General features: G+C 37.8%; 1 protein-coding gene across 1 annotated transcript in view; it reads right to left on the reverse strand.

Annotated features, from left to right (window-relative positions):
• Positions 1–18959, reverse strand: part of FANCL (FA complementation group L) — a 29802-nt gene extending 10843 nt beyond the window's left edge. Inside the window, exons 1-7 of the mRNA XM_009556550.2 lie at positions 18805–18959; positions 14536–14594; positions 13506–13566; positions 12879–12935; positions 11084–11181; positions 5789–5885; positions 1148–1216 (exon numbers count right to left, since the gene is read on the reverse strand). Of these exons, the coding sequence (XP_009554845.1) occupies positions 1148–1216; positions 5789–5885; positions 11084–11181; positions 12879–12935; positions 13506–13566; positions 14536–14594; positions 18805–18897 (534 nt within the window). The 5' untranslated portion in view covers positions 18898–18959. The remainder of the gene's footprint in view (positions 1–1147; positions 1217–5788; positions 5886–11083; positions 11182–12878; positions 12936–13505; positions 13567–14535; positions 14595–18804) is intronic.
• Between the last annotated feature and the right edge of the window lie 3093 nt (positions 18960–22052).

The raw sequence follows: 22052 nt of genomic DNA on the forward strand, positions 1-22052 counted from the left end.
CTGTCAAGAATATTTGAAGTGCTGTTAATTTGAAGCAATATATATATTGAAAGTCTGTAAAATGAACAAAATACTATTAAAAATGTGTATAAAGTTTGAGGTTAGAAACAATACTTGAAATCCTGCCTGCAGTATATGGAATCCAGCATGATTTTAAGGGAAAAACAGTATCTGTTTTGATTGTTCAAAACCCTACCAGAGAATCAAAACCTAAGACATACTTGGTTTCACATGTAAGTTATTGGCAATGGTCCATTCTAGCAGTTATTTCCTCAAGCTCTCACACTGGACAAGCCGAGGTAACACACAAATCCTTGAGCTTTGCAGTCAAAAATTATATGTCCTCTTAAAATCATTCTGATGCAACCTTTCAGCCATGCTGTCCAGGTAAATTTAGTACCTTAAAGACAGGCTTTATTGACGAGCAGAAATCCTCACTAGAATTAAAATTATGAAATGCCATAATTTATGTAAAATCTATTTTCCTGAATTAAATGAAATTAAACATCAACTATTTTCTAGAGAGTTCAAATTAACTTAGATATAAGTGGTCACATTTAAAACCATTTAATCAAGTACACATGGTCTACTAAGAAAAAAAGATACATGAAATAAAGCAAGAGACTAAAAAATTACAGTGGCTCTTCTTTCCTTATTTTAATATCAGTTAAAATATGAAATCAGAATTCTGTGAAGGACTTTCCTGTTGTTTGTTTGATTGTAACTGAAGAAGTTTTGTTACAAAAACTATATAGAACAACAAACTGAGGGACTGTCTTTTTTTCCACATCTCAGCTTCAGAGGGTACTTCTTTTCTGCAAGGCAATTGTTTCTCATGCACATTATTTTCCCAATAACATTCCTAAAGACAGTTCTGCCGTAGGAACAGCTTGAAAAAACCCAGCCAGTATGAGTGCAAAGCGTAAAACATGTAAGGTATGTCTATATGAAAAGGAAAATATTTAAAACCCTTACAAGGGATACAGAGGTTCAGTATTACTACATTTACCCAAACATGTACAAAGTAAAATGAATATAGGCAAAAAAGCTGGAGTTAAAAAATAAAGTCCAAACCCTCATTACCACCTACATATTATACATGTATCTTAGCTACTAAAAAAAACCAATGCATGGTACAGCAGTTTACCTGTGGCATCCAAGAAACAGCAAACTGAACAGGAAAATCCACAAGGCAATCCGGAGGTTCTGTTGGGTACTGACAGAAAGGAAGAAAAGTATTTCTTTTGTTGTTGTTGGTTGGGTTTTTTTAAGTGATTTAAAATCAGACTGATACTTAGCTGCCAAATTTGATAACAAAATACGAGCACTTCAAGCATCTTCAGAACTTGGCTCTTAGACTAAACAGTATGTAAAGCATTTCAGAAATATTTATGAATGTTAGTTATAATTTAAAGAAGAAATCTACATGTAAATACCTTTTATAGATCAGTTTTTTAAAAGGAGGAAATTAGTTTACTCTGTCCAGTTAAAAAAGAACTTAAGAAAAAAAAAAAAAATCAAGTGTTTTAAAACATTTCAATTACCTGTACTGGATAGGGCAAAAAAAACCAAACAACCCAACCCTGACTTGATTCAAGAAATAATTTTCATTTAAACTAGACTGTTTGTTCTGACTGACAATAGTTTTTATTTTGAAACTGAAAGTAATCAGAGTAAGTACATAGCCATTTAGAAAGACATGAATGAACATACACCCAAAATTAAAACAATCTCCTGCCCTAAATTAAAAGGTATCAATGAGGAAAAGAAAAAAAAAAAAGCTGTATTAAGGAAACTGAAGCTATAAGAATCTGATAACTCGAAAAATAACCTCTGACTATTCATTACAGTAGTAAATCTATTGGTGCTCAGTATCCTATATGAAATCAGTGGAAAAAAAATTCTTCAAAAATGAAGTAGCAAAGGAAATAAATACCTAATTACAAATAAACCGTGTCCTTTCTCAGAGCACCTATCTAAAATTTTATTACCTGCTAAGTCGCCTCATTTAGTTTCGCACACCTTTCAGATTCTACCAATAACATACAGAGCAGTTTTACAGAAATTGCATTAGCATTGCATAAATTGCCAAGACAAGAAAATGTTACAGACAATCTAATTTGGGGAGACATACAAAAAAAAAAAATCCCAGCATCCTCATAGAATTCGAGTTAAGACAAAGAGGCACTGCTTCCCATAACCATTGTCTATCCAAAGTAAATCTCTAGATATAGACATTGTTCTTATTTCCCAGACACCTGGCAATCAATTTATCAGAATTTTTAAAACACATCATTGTTTTATGTAAAATGCAATTCCAGAATAATTAGTTTCATATTGTTTTCAATGGCAAAGAGCAAAAAAGAGACATTGCTTCCCTAGAGCATCCATTCTTCACCACTTTGATTTTAATAATGACCTAGTGAACTTATGGACTTCACAGAAATGTGTTTAAACTTGCTTTTTTAATTCACCTTTTTTAATTCACCTTCACTTTCTGAAGATAAGTCTTACAAGTTGACTATCTTGCCCTTTACCATTTTTCAAATTGGTTGCAGCTAAATGCAATAGAGCAAGAGAAGCAAAACAACTTGGACAGGAGGCGGTTACAACTTAGAAGTGTACAGTCACAAAAGCTGTTAATATTTCTTTTACTTTACTGTTACTGTTCTTGTACAGTAGGCATTGTAGCGGTAGTGGGTTTGTACTGTATTATTTTTCATTAAATACTTCAATGCTTGCACAGAAATAAACTTGTTTTCAATGTATAAAAGTATGCCTAGAACAAACCAAGAATTTTCCCGTAGGATCGGTTTTAGGACTATCTCCTTTAAATCCCAGCAGCACTAGCCAATTATGTGTTTACTTGCTTGGTACGTAAATTCATTTCATGCTGTCTTTTGTATGGTGCCTTTGAACAAGTGCTTGTAAACAGATTCTACTAACTTTATACTACTTTTAAAAAAAGACACCTCCCCCCCCAAAAAAGACAGCAATTTTTCTTTGCGCTTTTAGTCAAATTTTCTTTAAGAATATTGTACTGTGCAGCAGATAATTGCCAAGAACTACCCAACGATGGTTCTGCACAGATGTATATAATGTTTTTAGGCCTTGCGGAGTGAAATACTATATAAAGGATGAACCATAGCCCAAGAGATATACCACAGCATATCAATGACACACGTTTTACACTTCCTACTATTCTTTAGAACAATTTAAGCAATTATTAAACAAAATGTTTATGTTGTAGTTTTAAGCATGCCTTTAACTTCATCCAGGAAGAAGTGTTTTCATAACCCTTGCCAAATAATTCTGATAATTACCAGAGGATCTTGCTTACTACACAGCACATAAATTCTTGTAGTGGCCTATTTGTATTATTGGGATCTGAAATGGCAAGCATCCAACACACTTCTAATGTAATACAAAATTAAATCAGATAAATAAAACCCAGTCTACTTGGTGTTACACTTGCAAAGATGCACACGTTGTTTTCAGAAGACTTCTCTAGTCTTAAATTGTAAATGGATAAACATTACTGGATTGTGGACTTTAAACTGAACAAACCTGAAAACTATTTCACAAAACATAATCAGAGCATTAAACAATACATCCTGTTAAGAGGTTTAAGACTAATCACTTACAAAAGTCAAAACTGTGTAGCACATGACCTAGCTAACACATCCAACTATGCTATGACCATCCTCAATTCTTCCAAGTTTAAATTCACCACCTCAAGTTTCCCAGATGCTTCACAAACACAGTCTATAGAGAACAGTGTTTTGAAAGGACAGTTCCTAAAACAAAGCACATTAAGACAAGGATAACAGGTGGAAGCATTTGACAATGTGCTAAGGAAAAGTCCTCAAAACACATCCATTAAGAATGATAGCAAGTGAATACATAAGGGATTATTCGAATACACTCGATAACTTTATAAAAAGAATTTACTAAATCATTAAAGAATTTCTTCCTGAAAACATTGTGGGCAGGCTCATAAACTCGTTTCACTGTATGGCATCCAAGAGGAAAAGGCTGAGCAAACCAATTTGCTAGAATATAGCCAAGAGCCAGCAATATATATAGTGGGGAGGAGAAGTTTAAACTCGCAGACTAACTTTAACCAGTATAACAAAAATAAGCATACTTTCATTAAAACAGGTTATAAAAAGAAATCCCTTCAAAAAAATACGAGTTAAGTCTTTTCAAATGGGCTAGATATGTATACCAAGGAAAATCAAATCCCTATGTCATCAAAATCACGTTTCACATATAAATTTCCTCTTGTGGCAAGTTTAAATGCCAGACATGGTTTCAAAAGGACAAGCAATCGATCCTTTATGATAACAATCATTTTTTTAAAAAAAAGATCGATGATTACTTGTTACAACACACAAGCTGGATAATCCAGTCTCTTTATTACACTTATCCTTTGTTTTTAGAGGTGCTTTCTTCTGCTATTAGGAGTCTGAACTTCAGATATTTTATTACTATGAATAAATACAAAGCCTTTAAAACAAAACTGTAATCTTGGTTCCCCTTACATGACACTTACCGTTCAGTGGCACATGAAGGCTAAAAAGAACTGGCCAATGTACAAGTGTGGTAGCATTTGACTACGGCAGCTGCTTGGTAAAAATGGTATTGCACTGTAAATTTTTTTCCTGCACTTTTATACTGCCTAATAGTTAAAGCACTTTACTTCAGCCATCATAAAATTTAACTGAAACTTAGGTGCAACAGGCTGCACTTAATTTCTAGTGTTGTACTAACTATGGGATAGCAGCTCTTTTAGTAACAGTAACAACAGAACCTGGGTACTCTCCTTACACATTAAACAGACCACAACTGTACTTCCCAATATAGTTTTTACTCTGTGTTATGCTGTGCATGTAAAATAGTTTTACTCTTTTTTTTAAATTCACTTTAGCAACCTGAATTCCCAAACATTTTTTCCACAGGCTCCTTTCTTCCCTGTAAGGTAAAATGAACTTCTCATGTAAAACAAAAACTGCTGGTATTTAAAAGAATACAGCATGTCTGTGAAGACAGAATTTAATGTTACAATACCATGTCCAGTCCTCATCCCTTCAAGATTACTACTCCAGATGATGGACCAAGGATACTTGCAAACAACATTTGCAACTTTTGGACTCCTTTTTTTTCTCCTAGACTGATTTTCTGAATAAAATAGCTATTACTGTGCAATTGTCACCGTACAGTCTGGATATTCACAGTTTCCAGTAAAAGATTTATACCTTGAAATGAGAAATTCTGTGAAGAAACATTGCAATTTTAATTCAGTTCTAACTACTAGGAAGAATCAAAAATTTACTGCTTCTGCACGCCCCATGGATTTGCTTTGCAACTGTCAAAAGTAATGTTTTAAAAAATAAGGAACTCACTTCTGTAGTTATCTTTTCATAAATCTTTATATCTACTGCTTTAATGGTAACACTGGCTAAAGAAGCAACTTGACATCCTCTAATTCTTGTTCCATGCATAGTCTAGATGAAGTGATAGCCTCTGGATGGAGTGATCATGAAAGAAAGTCTCCCAAATGGTCTACAATCCAGTATAATAATTGCAATATCACAAAATGTTTTTCGTGTGATGCATAGTTTCATATGGAAAGATTCTTACAGATAACAATAATGCAATATTAATTTTAAATAAAGTCTGAAAACTGTCCTTTATATAAAATAACGTCTTCCCCATTATCTTGCAGAACACACATACAAACAAACCAAATCTCAAAAATCCTTATGAATTTCTCCCACAAATTCACCTTTGCATTTAACTTCAGAGTGATGAGATGCTGTCGACCACTAGAGTCTTCAGCTTTTAGCTTGACTGTGGCAAGACCAGTATCCACATATGCGACCCTGAAAGAGAAAAGGAAACGCTTAACAGCATTGCAAGAAGTATAGCTTGAAACGTCTGCAGTGCTCTTATTAGTCTGTTACAAATATTAATCAGAGGAAGTCCTATATGCCAACTACTTCTGCTGTTCTAGATTTACTGCTGTTAATACACCACTCTACTGCTTAATGCAGTCATATATCTTTGGGTTATTTACAATGTGTGTCAAGGCTCACGCTGTGGTCAGTGAGCACTGTGTTTCAGTTTTCCATCACTGGAACCTTTGACACACACAGCATGTTCCTGTCAGCCTCTACTTATGTACACATTAAACTTCCTGTCAAATCTTTGATCCATTTCTGCAGTTTCTTACTGTATGAGACTTTTATGCTCTTGATTTGCTTTTCTCTCCAATGAAGTTCTCTTTTATTATCAATACTATTATCGTGGAAAATTCAGTGGATATTGGTTCATATTCTGAAATTGATTTTCTGCAGAAAACAGTATCCAAACAAGTACAAAATGAGTTATTTATGATGATTTGCCTTCGTTTCATGACAGTTTTACACGGTATACATGCACCCAAGCAACTACCTAGTACATACTAAATGTAAATAAGTTTTAAAACTTCTGACATAATCACTGACTCTTTGCTTCAGATGTCACTGATTTGTGCTTCCCACAACAATGAAGGTGAATACAATTGTAAAATACATTGTCTCAAAATATGTTCTGCTGAGTCCTTTCAACAACTGCAGAAAGGTTCCAAATTATCTATGTATTTACCGGCGAACTGGACTTGGGGATATTTTGACAGTTTTACTATGTCATTTTTGTGTAAAGATGAAAATCAGTCTAAGATTATTGTATAATGTATCACCTAGACTGATGGAAAGGCCTATCAGTGTTCCATAAAAAAAAAAAAAAAAAGAAAAAGCATCTCCTTGTTGACCTAAGTAGCACTTTTATTTTTAAAAAGACATCACATACAGGCTTAGTCATTTGAATCAGCATGCTGGGAAAAATGGTTCTCTTTCAAATGAAACAGGCAACTGAGTCACAGAAGCTTGTACAAGAAAAAGTAGGTGTACACAAAAGAGTGCATACGTTCCTAGGAAGGAAGTGAAAAGAAGAAAATATTAGCTACATAAATGACATAGGGTAAACATGAGGGAACTGGAAAATACAGATGGAAAAAGCACTAGTGGTAGTAAGTAGGGAAAGAGATATATTATTTCAAGTTTAATGCTTATTAACTTCAATGCAATATTAAACACTCCTACAGATTCCTGGGAGTATTTTGACACTCCTTTTCTTCACAACAGTTGAAAGAAATACAAGTCTTAATAAAAGTTTAATTCAACTCCAGTCAATTAAACTTGATTTATTGAGAAAATAATAGAGCATTCTTCCTCTACCTGGAAAAAAATCATTACTCCCACCTTGTTCCAATGTTATCTCAAAATTGTATCACAGAGTTTTATAAAGATCATAAACTACCTGTATTCCACCCCTCCATCTACTGTTGCCTGGTATGGGGGAAAATCCTAAAACAGCAGGTAAGGCACAAAACAGTTACTGCAATAAAATAAAATACAGAGCAGTGTCCAAAACAAAGCACAACTGGTGCCTGCATCAATGCACTGTGAGGTTATATCGGAATAGAGAATGGAAAAATTAAAGGGATGCTGTCAAGCTGTTTAGGTCTTAAAATTATCAGTTTTGACAGTCTTGTTTGGACCACTTCACTCCTGACATGTCAGAAGGGTATGGATTATTTTAGTTTAAAATCAAACATTTTTGCAGTTCCTCACTCTATACTGGGTGGGAGGGAACAAGATAAAAAAGTTATTTTTATTTGATAGCAATGGATATACGCATCTCAAATTTTATTTCTGAAATCCTTTAGGGTTCAGCACTTTTACAGTTAGTAGAACAACCTGACAGCCTCTAAAATAAACATATACAGATGTGTGCACCTATTTATAGATTTAAACAAATATATGCACACCATTATATTAAAAATACAGTGACAACACGATTATGGTTCAATCATATTTGTAAAGAAAGTTCACATTCAGTTTTATTGACAGTATAAATGAAACAAACTTTTAAAAAAAAAGTAAGCACTTAGTAAAAGTTCTTAAGAGTCCCTATAACATCTACCTGTTTATGTTGAGGGATACATCATAAAATTATTTTCAAGTTCTGTCCGTTATTCAATTTTTATGATTTTAGTTTTAGAATTCACATTTAGAGTATCTTTTAAAACCAGCTTAAAATGTGATTTTCACTGAGCTTAGATATAACAGAAAAAACCCAACCCTATAAAGTATGTATATCACCACCACTACAAAGCAGAACTACAATCCAGACCAATATGGCAGTTCTTAGGACTTTTATTTAATTTTGACTTCAACAACTAGTCGCTAGTAGAAGAGAACTATCCAAGCTAACTAAGACAATACCTTTTAAGTATTCTTCACTACAAACCATGTGCTTAGAGTTTTTCTAGTAAAACACTGTCTTCCCTTTCAAACTTTTTCACAAACAGGAACACCAATGAATAAAAAAACTACTCAGACAAGGGGCATACAGGGTTGAAGAATGCCCACAATGAAAATTCATTGCTAGCCTTGCTTCCTCTCAACAGAGCGTAAAAACAATAAACTGCCTCTAAGGAACAAAGACATTCAATTTTCCATTTAGGAAAGAAAGGAATTCTGTAGCTTTGTGGCTACGTGTTCTGTAACATCACTCAACCAGTCTTTGGATAAGATGAGACAAAAGCATCAGTTCTGTAGGAATGGAGAAAGTTGCTCAATGCTTTAAAAGTCATATGAACCTCTTCATATGGTTGTAAAATCAAATAAGGAATTGTTTACGTAGGTGATATTTCAGTTATACAAACCTTTAGTCCCCTGCAGGCTCCATCATTTTATCATACAGAAAAAAAAAATGGAATGACCATAAAGATGGAAAGCCTCAGTTAAATCCCTTATGTACTGTAATTCAGCATGACACAAATGACTGAGAGCACATGACAAGGTAGGATTTGCTTGGAAATGGAGAAGGTCAGAGGAGAAGATACTTTCTATGAAAAAAATTGTCAATGCATTAAGACTTGAGTCAAGTGGGATCCTGACTCACACAACGGACTTAAAAGGTATCGGCAACCTTTATTAATCCACATGAATGTGATAAGAGTCTTCAAATCTTTTATAGTCAATAATTTACCTTCCCAATACACTGTCATGGCATTAACCAGTGAGAGGAGAGCCTTTTCTGTAGCTTGATACTACTACATGTATACTCTCTCCCACCTCAGCTGATTACGTCTGTGCTGGTATTTTTCTGTGTTCTTAAAAGAAGGAAGTACTTTTTTTGTACAAGTATTTGAATAACAAAGCACATTCTCCCTACCCCATACCTATATCAGGTCAAAGAATCAAGTTTTCGGTATCACAGAGAAAGTGATTATATCTAACCATTGCAGCCTGCCCATTTGCAGTCTTCATTACTGTTTGTACTTTCAGTGGTTAAGGAGAAAAGAATCATTGCAGATCATGTCTCTACAATTTGTTTTTGAGAAAATTCACATATTCCTTAGATGAAAGCCACTAGAACACACAAAATTTGTGCTGTACTTGAGAGACTGTTACCTCACTTCAGAGGTAAAAGACTATAGCTTACTGTTTTGATTTTCTTTCAAACAAAACTTCCTACAGTTTTTGGGTGCAGTCAGCTTCTAGCACAACCCAAGACTCAGTAGAAGAAACTAAAATTTAGAGAATACAACAAGCCAGTTCTTTTCTAAGAAAAGTTCGGAAAAATAAAGCTGGAGGCTTCTCAAGGTGTGAGCAGCAATTGACCCTTACTAGACGCCAGTACTAAACGCACTCTCAGTTTTGTTCTGGAAAACCATATCAGGATGTTTTTAAATAACACGCAAATACACATCACCTGCAACTCAAAATCAGTCTAGGTTGGGGCCTTCTTCGTAGTTCATTATACTGTTAAAAGCACGCTAAAATCAGAGGTGTAACCTAGTAATGTATTACAAATTGCTTTTCTGTGTTTTCCTTCCAACTCAACTAGGCATGATCATCTAGGTAGAGCCTAGCCCTTTGATTAATGATTGACCTCCCCAACCAAAAATAACCAATCAAATAGAGACTTTGTCTGTAATATAAGTCAATATATACTGAATTACATGATTCAAGTGGACAAAAGCACAGCATAAGTTATATGTCTACACAAAGGCTATCCTTGCCTAGAAACTAGGTCAAATTCTGCCCTAGAAGCATGGTCTCTGATAAAACTCTGATGTGCTTTTTAATAATAAACCACTGGATGTTTTCTATGTAGAGAGCAAGTCAGAAGAAATATCAGTTTTGAGATAAGCTACTAAACTGTATTTTGAAAGCATATTTTTAGTATATTTAGTTATAAACTATATATCCAGTTATAACTGTACTATGTTTTATATATAACTTATCTTTTGTATTTCAGTGCCTGTTTTGCTGCATGGGCTTTTTGAAGGGTTGGAGGTTTTTTTCATTTTGGGAAAGAAGGCATGATTTAAAATTTATTTCCCATATGTTTAGGAAATTCTAACTAATATTCAGACCTGAGTCTGAGAAATTTGAATAGATCTACAGCTTTCCAAATCTCTCCTCCACTCATTTTTTGTAGATTTAACATAATTAATCCACAGAAAGGTATTTCTTTGTCTAAGGAGATCCTTGTGCTATGGAGAGAAGACAGAACTGTTCTTCAAAAGTTATTATTCAAATTCTAAAAAATGTATTAAGTTCTTTTATGGAAGCATAAAGGTACAAGATGATCAAACATAGCATATGGGAATACTCACAAAAAGCTGTACAAAGTATGGAAAAGGAGGAAGAAAAGAACTCTAAAAGTTGTATTAAATATGTTTAATATGCCAATAGTTTATAGGTCAAAGAAGAATTGATTTCTTAGTAGTACCATCTCACTTTTCAGCTCGATTATTTGAGACTGAAAAATATGCCTTCAGTTGATATAGGTTTGTTCTGTTGTTTTGGTTTTTTTTAAATTAAAGACAAATCAGCAGATTCTTTAAAGCAAAACCAGTTTCTGAACAGGGGAAGTTAACAGAATAAATACATTTGATGTTCAATGCACAAACAAGAGAACAGATATTGTAAACAATGACAGTTAAGAAAGAAAATAAACTTACTTATTCCAACCCAATATTTCTAAATCTCTGACAAGACAGGAGTAGTATTCTGGTGGCCGTGGTATATGCAGGTCTGGTGTATTCTTTAAAGCAATTTCCTGTTTAAAAGAACATTACAAACATCATTAAGACAGATTTCAATATTTTCGCATCTATTTAGTCATGTGATTTTTGCAATTCATTCAAAAATATTAAGCTTATGTAAAATTAACTGTACACTGCATTTGTTTTGTTATAGCCTCCAGCTAAAATAGACAAAGAAGCTGTTTGGTAAATTACTTCAGATACTGGTAATGACAACATCTGCAATTTAAAAAAAATCCACAGATGTTGACAACATAGTCTTCAGATGCAAATATCAAATGTGCTTCTTTTTCAGCTAATAAATTTGAAGTCAAGCATCTTGACTGAGAGAACATTTCAAAAGAAGGTTCTATTAAGCCCACAGCTGTCTCCTGGGCTCCACAGGCCAAAAAGACACCACATACATGAAATTCCCCCATATTATTTTTAAGTCGCTGTATAGAACTTCATGCAGCAATCAAACAAAAAAAAAAATATAAACCCCCCCAGCACTTTCTCAGTTTTAATATTATAGAATCCCTGAGAGTAAGTTTTGATACAGGTACTCATCAAATATGTGATAAGGCCTCAAAAAGAAGTTTTTAATCAAAAAGGTAATGCCAGGTTACAGAAAAAAAAAATAGTATGTCACATATTTGTGTTGTGCTACTTGTTCTTAAAAAGCGTACTTAAGTTAAAATTATGCTTACAAGACAAATAAACGAAACAAAATTTAGAATAAAAATATTAATAGTTTAAAATAAATTCCTATAAAGAAATAATAAATAGAATTAATAGTAAAATTGGTATAAAAATTGTTTCTTCCTAGTCATCCCACAATCTCTTCTGTTGTTTTTTTCTATCTGCACTGGGGATCACTATTTTACTATTCTGAATTAATTATACTTTCATTGCATTCTCATTTTCTGAGTGCTGTGTATCCAGGCAAATGGATAGGAATAACTATTATGAAATATTCCAAAATAGCTGCGTGTAGACATTCTTATTCAAAGCACCTTTGTCTGATTCACATAATCCAGTTTGGCAGTGATTGAACCAATACTGAGACAAGACATTCTGGTGTAGAGCAGCAGTGTAATACCAGGAGGGTGTCTCTGTCGTTGTTTTGAAGAACACTTACTGTGTTTTCTTTCTAAGTTTGGTAGGTTGTATGCAAGTATTCTTTGCCAGGAATACTCGTAGAATAATGTTTCACTAAGAGATAAGAAATTGCCAGTTTTGTGTTGTTAAAGACTTTGCTAGTCTTCAACTCCAGATTACAAAAGCTTTTATAAAAAAAAACAAACAGCATCTCTGAATTATGAACAAAGCTTTCTGTATTTATTAGTCAACTTACCACACATGTGGAAGCACTTTCAGCAACCTACTGACTGGATTTGAACGTTTATCAGCCTTCTTTACCATACAGACAATACTAGGAATTCCAAGAAAATCATTGTAAAGAGGATGGCTCTATACCGAAATCCCTTGACAAGATTTTAATTTTTCTGTAACATTCCAGTTTCCGAAGAGTAATTTGACATCTTAAAGGATATTTATAAAAATATTACATAAACAGCATACATAAAGTTACCTCTTCTTAAAAAAAAAAAAAAAACAAACAAAAAAAATCCACCAACATAAATCCATCTACCAGTAAACTGTAACAAACCAAAAGTGAAAATTAAAGCTAGAACATGCCTTCTCCCACACATGTATTCTGTCAACTTACCAAAATAGTTTTCAGCTCCACCATAAAACTGACAAGATCCGGACAGCTGTGCAACCTCTGGAGAGAACACAGTATCAGTTCTTTTCCCTCAACTCAAAACTTTTAGTGGTAAACAATTTCAGTCTAGCTCTCTCTTTTTCTAGTAGTAGCAAACCAGCTAATATAGAAAACTCAACCATATACCACATTTAAATACTTCAATTAAAGAATAAACCCCTGAGCACAGTGAACTTCACTGAAAATTAACCACCAACCTAGATGTATGAGTAATTAATGTGAATTGTCTCCCTGGCATTATGAACAGTTTGTAAAAAATAAACACATTAAAAAGAAAGAAAAAATCTGTTTCTATCGTAGAGATTAAAGAAAAATTCCAGTAAATTGTCAGCAGCTATTTATTATAAATCACTATCTTCAAAAAAAATAGTGCTGGAATAAAAATAGTTCCTAAATTCTATTCATCTCTTTTTAGATTGTCCTGCAAATCCTCAAGCATTTCAAAATAAATCTTGGCTGTAAAATGAAATAGGAGTTTTTTAATGGTTTTAGAATAGGTGTGCAAGTATAAGCTTTTCATTAAGCACTATAAGCACACATTTAACAGAAATTATTTTAATACTTGCATACCTGCTTTAAAATATGCTGATACCGATGCAGTATCTTCTTGAGGTGCCAGCTACACTCTATCCTAGACAAACAGTATTTTGTATAAATTTTAAATTCACAGTACATGATTTTTCAAACAGACCAGAAAGTCTGCTACTCAACAACATAAGTTTTTCTCCAAAACCCAAATTGAAGTAAACAATACTTCAAAATTTCTTTGAGCTTTCATATTCAGTTATTTAAAACAAAATGTCACTATACAAAGCCCATTAAACATTAAATATTTAACTACAAAAGTCTCTGTCTTTTGCTGAAAACAATAGCATAATTCTTGCAAGCTAATATGACTTCAGAATATAGACACCACTATTAAAAACAGTATCCTGAAAAGGCCAAAGTTACCTATAATGCAGTTTAAAGTATCCAACCTAGAGTGTAATAAAGCTATCTAATGCCACATGTGTTCACAGTTCAGAGCAGGCTGGCCTAGGCAGAAGTTTGGAATGCCATTTTAAAGACTAATTCCTGTATATGTGCATACAGATGCTATGCACTCACATGTGACTATGATTAAATATGCATAGTAATAAGTACAGAGATTTTAAAGAAAAGATGTGTAACACAAAAGCAACCCTATTAACAGGAAAGAGAATTATGGTTACCATAGTTTTTTTAACCTCAAGCATATAATTGCTTAAATTTTCAACTTTCTACTGAATTTTCTGTTTCCCAAATAGTGACATGTAAATAATCTGATATAAATTAACTGGGTTTTTTTCCAAGTACATTGATCTATATATAAATACAACCAATTAATTACAAATTTTCAAAGTTAATGAACAACAAAATATTTTTATATAGGCAGTGTTTACTGTCAGTGTTTATTAACCCTAATGATGCACAATTTTGTTGCAAGTTTAAGTTCAAACCAGTAGGAATTAATTACCAACACTGATACTGGAAAAAAAATAATTCATGTGCATATCCATCATTGCTTTTATCAAAATAAAACTTTGTTACAAATATTTACAGATTAATTAAACTATCTTACCTTGCATTTTTCAGCTGAAAATCCATTGGCAACAGTATCCTGATATGGAAGTCTCTACCCTTGAAAATAATCATTTAGTTAATAGGAAGGTCAGCAAAGAGAAACAGTTACTTATGGGAAGTATTCTCCATGAGATCAGCTACTAAGAAAGAAATTTTACCTTATCTGGCTTTCAGGAATATTATCCAGAATATCTTTATTTAGGAAGAAAAGTGACAGGTAGAAGCAATGCTGATTTTAATTGTGAAATTGAAATACTCTTGAGCTCTACCTCACAATATTTAGTAAAAACTCTTTAGTCCATCACATTTCACAAAGCAAAATAACACCTTTTAGAAGAACTAAAAACATCCAAATCTGGACAAAGCCAAGAAATAAAATTTAATCTAAGCCATGCTGAAGTACATTAAAGTCTGTCTTCAACTCAAGTAAAAGTCAAAACATATCATAAAAGTAATACACTAAAAAGAACTTGGGCACTGATCCACAACACATTTCAGCAAGGTTTTAGAAACTGTATTAAAAACCAAACAGACCCAAGTACATGAATATAACTTTTTTTCCCTGTTAGTTCAATCTCATTAGCGGGGAGAGGGGGAGTGTATTTCCTAAATGCCAGTGTCTACTTTTATTTTCAGTAATTGTCCTTATTTGTGATCCTCCTACTTTCTTGTGGGATGACCAAGATAAAACAGAAATAAAGGTTTATAAGTAGGTTTAACTCCTTCCTGAAGTGGAAAGGGCAGGTAACTCAACTCAAAACTTTTATTCCAAACTGTTCCAGTTCAACATACCTTGAATTACATCCACAAATTCTGAGATTTCTTCAGCAGGAAGTTAAGAACAAAAACCGTGTTTCCATCTGTGATTAGATGACCCATACAGCAGATGCTTTATCTCCATTTCAGAAAGGCTTTTAATGCTGTTTCCCATAACATCCTTATGGGCAAACCAAGGAAGAATAAACTAGATAAACTGATGGTGAGGTGGATGAAAAACTTTCAGAACTGCTGGGCTCAAAGGACTGTGATCAGCAGGATGAGACGCAGCCAGAGGCCCCTGACTAATGGCACACACCGGGGGTCAGTCCTGGGGCCAACGCTATTTCACCTTCAACAGTGACCTGGATGATGGGATCGGATGCAGCAACTCAGCAACTTGCCAGAGGATACACAACTGGGAGGATTGTTTTACAGACCCTGTGATTGTGTTACCATTCAGAGAGACCTCAATGGGGTGAGGAAACAGGCTGACAGGAACCTCATGAATTTAAGAAAGGCAAGTGCAAAGTCCTGCACTGGGAGAAGATTCACCCGCTCCACCAGCACACATTGGTGGCTGACCAGCTAGAGAGTGACTGTAGAAAAGGACCTGGTGGTCCTTGTGAAGTTAACCCTGAGCCCGCAAAGCACCCCTGCAGCAAAGAAGGCAAACAACCTCCTGTGCTGCATTAGGCTGAGCATTTCCAGCAGGTTGAGGGAGGTGATCCTTCCCCTCCAGTCTGCACCAGCATGGCACATCTGGAGTGCTGGGTCTCCAGTAAAAGAAAGGCATGGACATAATAGTGCTTGTCCAGTAAAGAGCTATGAAGGTGATTAAGAGCCTGAAGCATCTCTCATACGAAGACAGACTAAGGGAGCTGGGACTGGCTGGGAAGAAAAGGCAGCTCAGAGGGAATCTTGCCAGCATGTACAAATAGCTGATGAAGGAGGTCTAAAGAAGGTGTAGTGAGGCTCTGAATGGTGCACACTGACAGGCTGAGAGGCAATACTACAAGCTGAAGTAGAGGAAGTTTCATCTAAATGCAATGAAAAACAAACTTGAAGAGTGCCCATGATCAAACACTGCAACAGGCTGCCCAAGAGGCTGCACAGACTCTGCACGTGGAGGTATTCAAAACCCAACTTGAGACAGCCCTGAGCAACCTGCTCCAGCTGGCTCTGCTAGAGGACCTCCAGAGGTCCCTTCCAACCTCAGTGTTTCTTAACAAGATATCTGTTTCAGAGCTGAACGTAGTTCACTGGCATATTACTTGCTTCCAAACTCCTCCAAAACTAATGTTCAGTGTATGTTTAAATTAAGCACATAACCTCAGACCTTGCTACATTACAGCCTTAGTCCTAATCAAAAAAATCACAGACACTCACTTCTTACCCTTTGCATTAACTCCAGGATGCATTCCAAAACACTGGGCATTTCAAAAGTTCCAGCTGTTAGATTAATACAAATATAAACACAGTCATGCAAATGTCTTGTGAAAGTTGAATGAGTCACCAAAGAACTTCCTGAATTTTGACTGCAAAATTGTGTTTTTGAAAATGAAAGTGTGTCACAGCCTATGTCTTTGGACTTTTACTTATTTGTAGAGAAAGAAAATCCCCATGCTATTTCTAACTGAAAATATATCCATTGAGAGCTGTTTCTGTGGTCTGTGTATTCGCATGTGTTATATTTTAATGAGCCGTGGCTGTAGCATCACTGCACAGTGCCTCTGATGGCAAGGCTGGCTTAAAACCTTCACTCTCAACCTGTCCTAGCTCTTCACTGGACTAACTCCCGTGTGTCCATGCTGTTCTTCTCCCTGCACTGCAATTTACCAGATCCCCAGACGGATGATGCAGCTACTTAATCCAAAACATGACAAACAAAATAAGTGAAAGCAAAATACCCAGTCAGTCAGTCATTTGCTTTCACCTTTACCCTAGGCCAAGATTTCAGGCACAGTGAATCACAGAATGGTTTGGGTTGGAAGAGACCTTAAAGATCATCCAGTTCCAACCTCCTGCCATGGGTAGACACCTTCCACTGGATCAGGTTGCCCAAAGGCTCATCCAACCTGGCCTTGAACACCTCCAGGGATGGGGCAGCCATGATTCTCTGAGCAATCTGTGCCACTGCCTCCCCACCCTCACAGGAAAACATTTCTTTGTAATATCTCATCCAAACATACCCTCTTTCAGCTTAAAACCATTCCCCCTCATCCTGTTCCTGCACTCACTGATAAAGAGCCCCTCTCCAGCTTTCCTGTAGCCCCCTTTAAGTACTAGAAGGCTGCTATAATGTTTCCCCTGAGCCTTTTCCAGGCTGAACAATCCCAACTCTCCAAGCCTGTCCTTGTACAAGAGGTGCTCCAGCCCTCTATTCACCTTCATGGCCCTCCTGCCCTTTCCCCTCCCAACAATTTGCCAACACAACGAACTGAACCCGCAAACCACCAGCGAGACTAAGACACCCAAAGAAGCGTGGTTCTGCATGGATGAAGAGCAGGAAGACATGGGATCACAACATGGGCATAGGAAGGCACCCATGCCGAGGTGTCCCGTACACACCCTTCCACACCCCATGCCCACCCTCACACCACTATAACCCCACACAACCCACCCAACATAACCCACACACACACACACTCACCCCCTCATGTTCCTTTACCCCCTCCAGACCCACATCAACCCCTCCAACCCCAAAACGCACTCACCCTCCAACTCCTTCACCCCAAGACCATTCCACATCTGCCCCAAACCCCCAAACACACACTCGCACCCCCAAACCCACAGCCCGAACCTCCATACACACTCACTCCCCCACCACACCCACCCCTAACCCCACACCCAGCTCCCCACCCTCAAAAACACAGTCACCAACCCCCAGACCCACAACCCACCCTCACTTCCCAAATCCTGAACACGCACTCACCACCCACCCCTTCAACAGCCTCAGCCCCACACGCACCCCACCAAGACCCAAACACACACTCACCACTCCAAACACCTACCCCACACCCACAATCCCTACTCACACCCCCCATCCCTTCATGCCCACCCCAACCCCAAATACACACCCACTACCCCAGACCCACACTCCATACCCACCACTCCTAGACCCACACCCAGTCACAAAACACACACTCACCCCCCACCCCTTCACACATGCTTCCTCACAGCTACCCTTAACCCCACATACACACTCGCCCCCTCATCCCCCAACCCCACACGCATCCCCCAACCCTCACACCCCACACTCATCCCCCCCAGACTCACATCCCACACTCACACCCCCCCAGACCCACAACCCACCCCCGAGCCACCAAACACACACTCCCCCCAAGCCCCAAACACACATCCCCCTCCCACCCCCCCTTCACGAGCACCGGCGCGCGGGGCGGGGCGGCGCGCGCTCCCCCTCACGCAGACCCGGTCCCTCCGCTGTCCGCAAGCGCGGGAAAAGGCTGACCCGGCATAACCACCACTGTCGCCGCCGGCCACACGGTACCTGCGCAGTGACGAAACCCTCGTAGGCCATCCCGTGCCGGTCCTGAGGCAGCAGCAGCGGGCACTGACGGAACAAAGCCCGCGCTCCCTCCATACCGCCGCCGCCGCGATCGCTCCTTTCGCGTTCGAACAGGACGCGCCGGCGGCTGAAGCCCCGCCCCCGCCGGCACGCGCCGCGAGCGCACAGGGCGGGAATGGGAAGGGCGGGAATGGGGCGGTTCCAGAGCATCGCCGGGTGGCGATGCGGCTGCTTAAAGCTGAAACGTGACAGACGCAATAAGTGAAAGTAAAACCGCCCAACAGTCGATTAGTCGTTTGCTTCCACCTTTACCCTAGAACAAGAGTTCAGGCACAGTGAATCATGGAATGGGTTGGGTTGGAAGAGACCTCGAAGCCCATCCAGTTCCAGCTCCCCTGTCATGGGCAGGGACACCGCTGAAGGAAGAGATGGTTTGTTACAAGTTGCTAACCTATTATATATTTGAATATTATGTATCGCTTTTATGATTTTAGAACTAAAATATAGGATTAGCTTGAATAATAACTTTTAGTCAGCCTGTGCCTGGATACTTACATAAGGAATTTTAACAAAGCTGAATGGGAAAGAATGTGACCGTGTCAAATGAAGCCAGATAACAAGGACTAGTGCAATGATAACCCTAGGTTGGAAAAGACCTTTGAGATCATTGAGTCCAAATGTACCTGCCCACTACTAAATCACATCCCTGAGCACCTCATCTACCCATCTTTTAAGTACCTCCAGGGATGAGGACTCCACCACCTCCCTGGACAGCTTCTGCCAGTGCCCAATAACCCTTTCTGTGACTATTTTTCTCCTGATGTCCAATCTGACATCTACCCTGGTGCAGCTTCAGACCATTTCCTCTCATCGTCTCACTTATCATTTGGGAGAAGAGACCTATACTCACTTCTCCACAACCTCCCTTCAGGCAGTTGTAGACAAAATGTTTGCAGTGCTGTTATCTAGGACAAGGAAAAGCCACCCAAACTGGCAGTGGAGAAAGCCTGTCCTTATGCCCTTGCATTGGCTTTGTGTGGCAAGGCTTTGGTAGCGGTGGGATTACAGCTTCTGGGATAAGAGAAAGAAGAACCAGCTAGGACCAGATGCAGCCTTGAAGAGGTGCCCAAGGAGTCTGAGAGCATGTGCAAGAAGGAGAGTTGAAAAGTTCAACTGTGACGAAGTTCTATGGCCTTCATCCTGGAGAAAGAGATTGTTATAAGTTACTAGCCTATTCTATATTTGAATATTATATATAGCTTTTGCAATTTTAGAAATAAAATATAGGATGAGCTTGAATAATAACTTTTAGTGAGCCTGAGCCTGGATGCTTGCACTTATATAAGGAATTGTAACAAGGCTGGAGTTAAAAAGAATGGGAAAGAATGTGACTATATCTAATTAAGCCAGATAGCAAGGACTAGCACAATGATAAGAGAAGAACCAGCTAGAACCAGATGCAACCTTGAAGAGGTGCCCAAGGAGTCTTAAGAGCATGTGCAAGGACAGTTGAAAAGTTCAACTGTGAGGAACATCTACGGCCTTCATCCAGAGACCCCTGAAGAAGACCTTCAGAGGGCAGAGTGCGTGTGCCCAGGAGAGGAAACTTATGTAAATAAATTCCGGGAACTGATTATAATAGACACACCTGTTCCAGAAAAAGTGATGAATATGTATGCTTTGACTGTATATCGCCTTTCTGAATTGTGCTGGAAGTTGCACGAACATTAGGTGGAGTGATCCCCTGCATGACCAGCTTCACATTAAAGGATGCCTTACTTAATAATCAAATTGGCATTGATTATTGAGTCTGGCTTTTCATGGCATCATGTCCCACTGGATCAGGTTGCCTACAGGCTCATCCAGCCTGGCCTTGAACACCTCCAGGGACAGGGCAGTCATGACTTCCCTGGGCAAGCTGTGCCAATGCCTCAACATCCTCATCGTGAAGAATTTCCTCCTAATATCTAATCTAAATCTTCCCCCCTTCAATTTAAAGCCATTAAAACTGCCTGAGGTGGGAGGTCCTGTGCAGACTCCTGCAGCCAGGAGCAGCTTCTGGAACCTTGCATGGCTTCCTGGGAGCTGGACAAGCAGATCAGCCCTGGGTTTTCCTCACACTTTAGCATGTCCTGAGGAGACCATGTGCCCTGCACTAAGGAAACACATGGAGCAAGATTCTTAATAACACAGTCCGCTGTGCCAAGCAGAGTGCAGGGCCACCCAAGGTGAGGCAAAGGGTTAATTCTAGTTCAATTCATGCATTTCTTTTCTAGGAATCACAGAATCAGTAAGGTTGGATAAGACCACTAAAGTCATCCAATCCACCCATCAGCTTAACACCACCTTGCCCACTAAACTGTGTCCACAAGTGCCAAGGCCACAAGTGTTTTGAGCCCCTCCAGGAATGGGGACATGCCATGGCACTTTTAAGGTGATAAAAGCCATTCTGCCCTCTCAGGCAGGAGTCAGGGAAGAATAAACCTTCCTCCTTTTTCCAGGTGGTATGCCACTGATACAAGAAGTAGTTACTATTACAAAAAGTGGAATATTTTTTATTTAAGCTAAAGTAGAGTGAAGTTTCATCTAAGTAATTGTATTTTTGAAGGTTAGACAGAATGTCCCTCCAATAACATGTTTCCTTTCGAGCAGTTTTTTTCCAGACACGGTTCATTCTTTGAATGTGAGAACACCTTGTGTTCGGTATGATCTGTGCTGAACAGATTTATCTTCCATAATCACCTGTTTGCAGTCTTTCCCTATCTCAAATGCAAGGTCAAGCAGAGAGCTGAAGACAACTCCAAATTAGCAAGAATTCTGACTGTTGTGAAGTTCACAGTAACATTAAATTAGTCCTTGGAAAGTAATAGGATATGCATAAGATTTCTGGGAGAATTTATACATATGCATGGAAGTAGGAAATACATTCTATAATCAGCTTTCGTCTCATTGCAAATAATTGATGGAGGTCAGTCCCCCATGTTGCCCAGGCCTGATAAAGGATACTTGCTTTCTAAAACTCCAAAACAAGTCTCAGAGAGTTTATTTGCCAGCATTTTCAGTATCACTGCTATGACCGGATTGTCACGGTGTTTGGGAAAGCACTAGAAAAGAGACTTAAACAAAACTTAGGGATTTATTATGTAAGTTTCAGAAGGCCTGAAGACCTTGCATATGTCTGAGGCTGATCATCATGCGATACACAGCAAGAGGCAGTTCCTGCCTAAATA

This window comes from Cuculus canorus, chromosome 3 (genome assembly GCF_017976375.1).
Source record: "Cuculus canorus isolate bCucCan1 chromosome 3, bCucCan1.pri, whole genome shotgun sequence".
Classification (NCBI taxonomy): Eukaryota; Metazoa; Chordata; class Aves; order Cuculiformes; family Cuculidae; genus Cuculus; species Cuculus canorus.